The sequence below is a fragment of the Plasmodium reichenowi genome, chromosome 13, assembly GCF_001601855.1.
Source record: "Plasmodium reichenowi strain SY57 chromosome 13, whole genome shotgun sequence".
In the NCBI taxonomy this organism is placed as follows: domain Eukaryota; phylum Apicomplexa; class Aconoidasida; order Haemosporida; family Plasmodiidae; genus Plasmodium; species Plasmodium reichenowi.
In genome coordinates, this window is record NC_033658.1 from 1,141,688 (window position 1) to 1,143,154 (window position 1,467).

At 14.0% G+C, this 1,467-nt stretch overlaps 1 protein-coding gene across 1 annotated transcript in view; it reads right to left on the reverse strand.

The window, feature by feature from the left end:
* Window positions 1–585, reverse strand: part of PRSY57_1327300 (hypothetical protein) — a gene marked incomplete at both ends in the record, with an annotated part of 1,920 nt that extends 1,335 nt beyond the window's left edge. The window contains one exon of the mRNA XM_020115175.1: window positions 156–585. Coding sequence (XP_019970098.1) covers window positions 156–585 — 430 coding nt within the window. The remainder of the gene's footprint in view (window positions 1–155) is intronic.
* Window positions 586–1,467: the final 882 nt, after the last annotated feature.

Sequence of the window (1,467 nt, forward strand, 5' to 3'; positions counted from 1 at the left end):
AAAAAAAAAAAAAAAAAAAAAAAAAAAAAAAAAAAAAAAAAAAAAAAAATTATATGATATATATATGAAAAAATTATATAAATAAATATAAATATAAATATAAATATATATACATATATATATATATATATATGATTCCTTATATTTTATGTTACCTATTGCTATAATAATATACACAACAGCTATAGTATTAGCAAGAAAACTATTTTCTTCACCCCCATTGTTATCCGAGGATCTTAATTCACTTTCATCTTTTGGTGTGGTATCATATGTTTCATATATTTGAGGTACATTGGAATAATACTCTTGTTTGTTTTTATTATAATTAGGAGCATTTTTTTGTTTATTATGATTTTTTATATTATCTTTTTTGTTCATATCAATACTTTTATCATTATTTTTCCTATTATGTATTTTTGAGCTGTCATTACTATCATAAGAAAAATTATTGGATCCTATATCATCACTCAAATTTTCTATAGTTTCCATTAGTTCTACTTCTTTGGTACTCCTTTTCATTTTGTAATTTTCTTTAAAAATTGTCTTATTTAAATCATTCACTTGCACTTTGTTTTTTAGCGACATTTTTTTCTTTTTCAAAAAAAAAAAAAAAAAAATACAAAATATAAGATAAAATGGGATAAAAGGATATGTCAAATTATAAGGGAAATGTCCCTATACTGTGTAAATAAATAAATAAATAAAATATATAAATATATATATATATATATATATATATATATATATATTACTAATTAATGGTACAGGTTATAATAAACTAATATATAATTATTTTATATATATTTTTTTGATTATTAACAAATATAAAATAAAGGTGAAAAACTTTAACAAGGAATTTAATAAGGCCTTATTAAATTTCTATACATAAAATTATAAAATATGCTGAATCAATATAAATAACTTATATATATATATATATATATATATATAATATTATATAGGTATACATTTATTTATTTATTTATTTTACTTGTCAAATATTATTAATGTATCGTAAAAAAAAAATAAAAAAATAAATAAATATATATATATATATATATATATATATATATATATATATATAATTATACATAAAATAATTATAAAATTTCCCTTCTTTTTCTCAAGATTTATATACTCTATAATTACATTTTTAATATTACACTTTATTATATATAATATTTATATAAATACATAAAATTTTTTTTATAACATTTAATATAATTTTTATTGATTTTCCATTTTTTTTCTTTCTTGTTTTGTTGTTATGTAATATTGTTATTATTTTGTGCTTTTTTTTTTTTTTTTTTTTTTTTTTTTTTTTTTTTTTTTTTTTTTTTTTTTTTTTTTTTTAAAATTAATTTAAAATTTAAAAAACTATAAAATTTCACTTTTTTTCATAAATATAATTTTTTTAAAAATATTTAATTTTATTTTTTTTTTTTTTTTATTTATTAATATTTATAT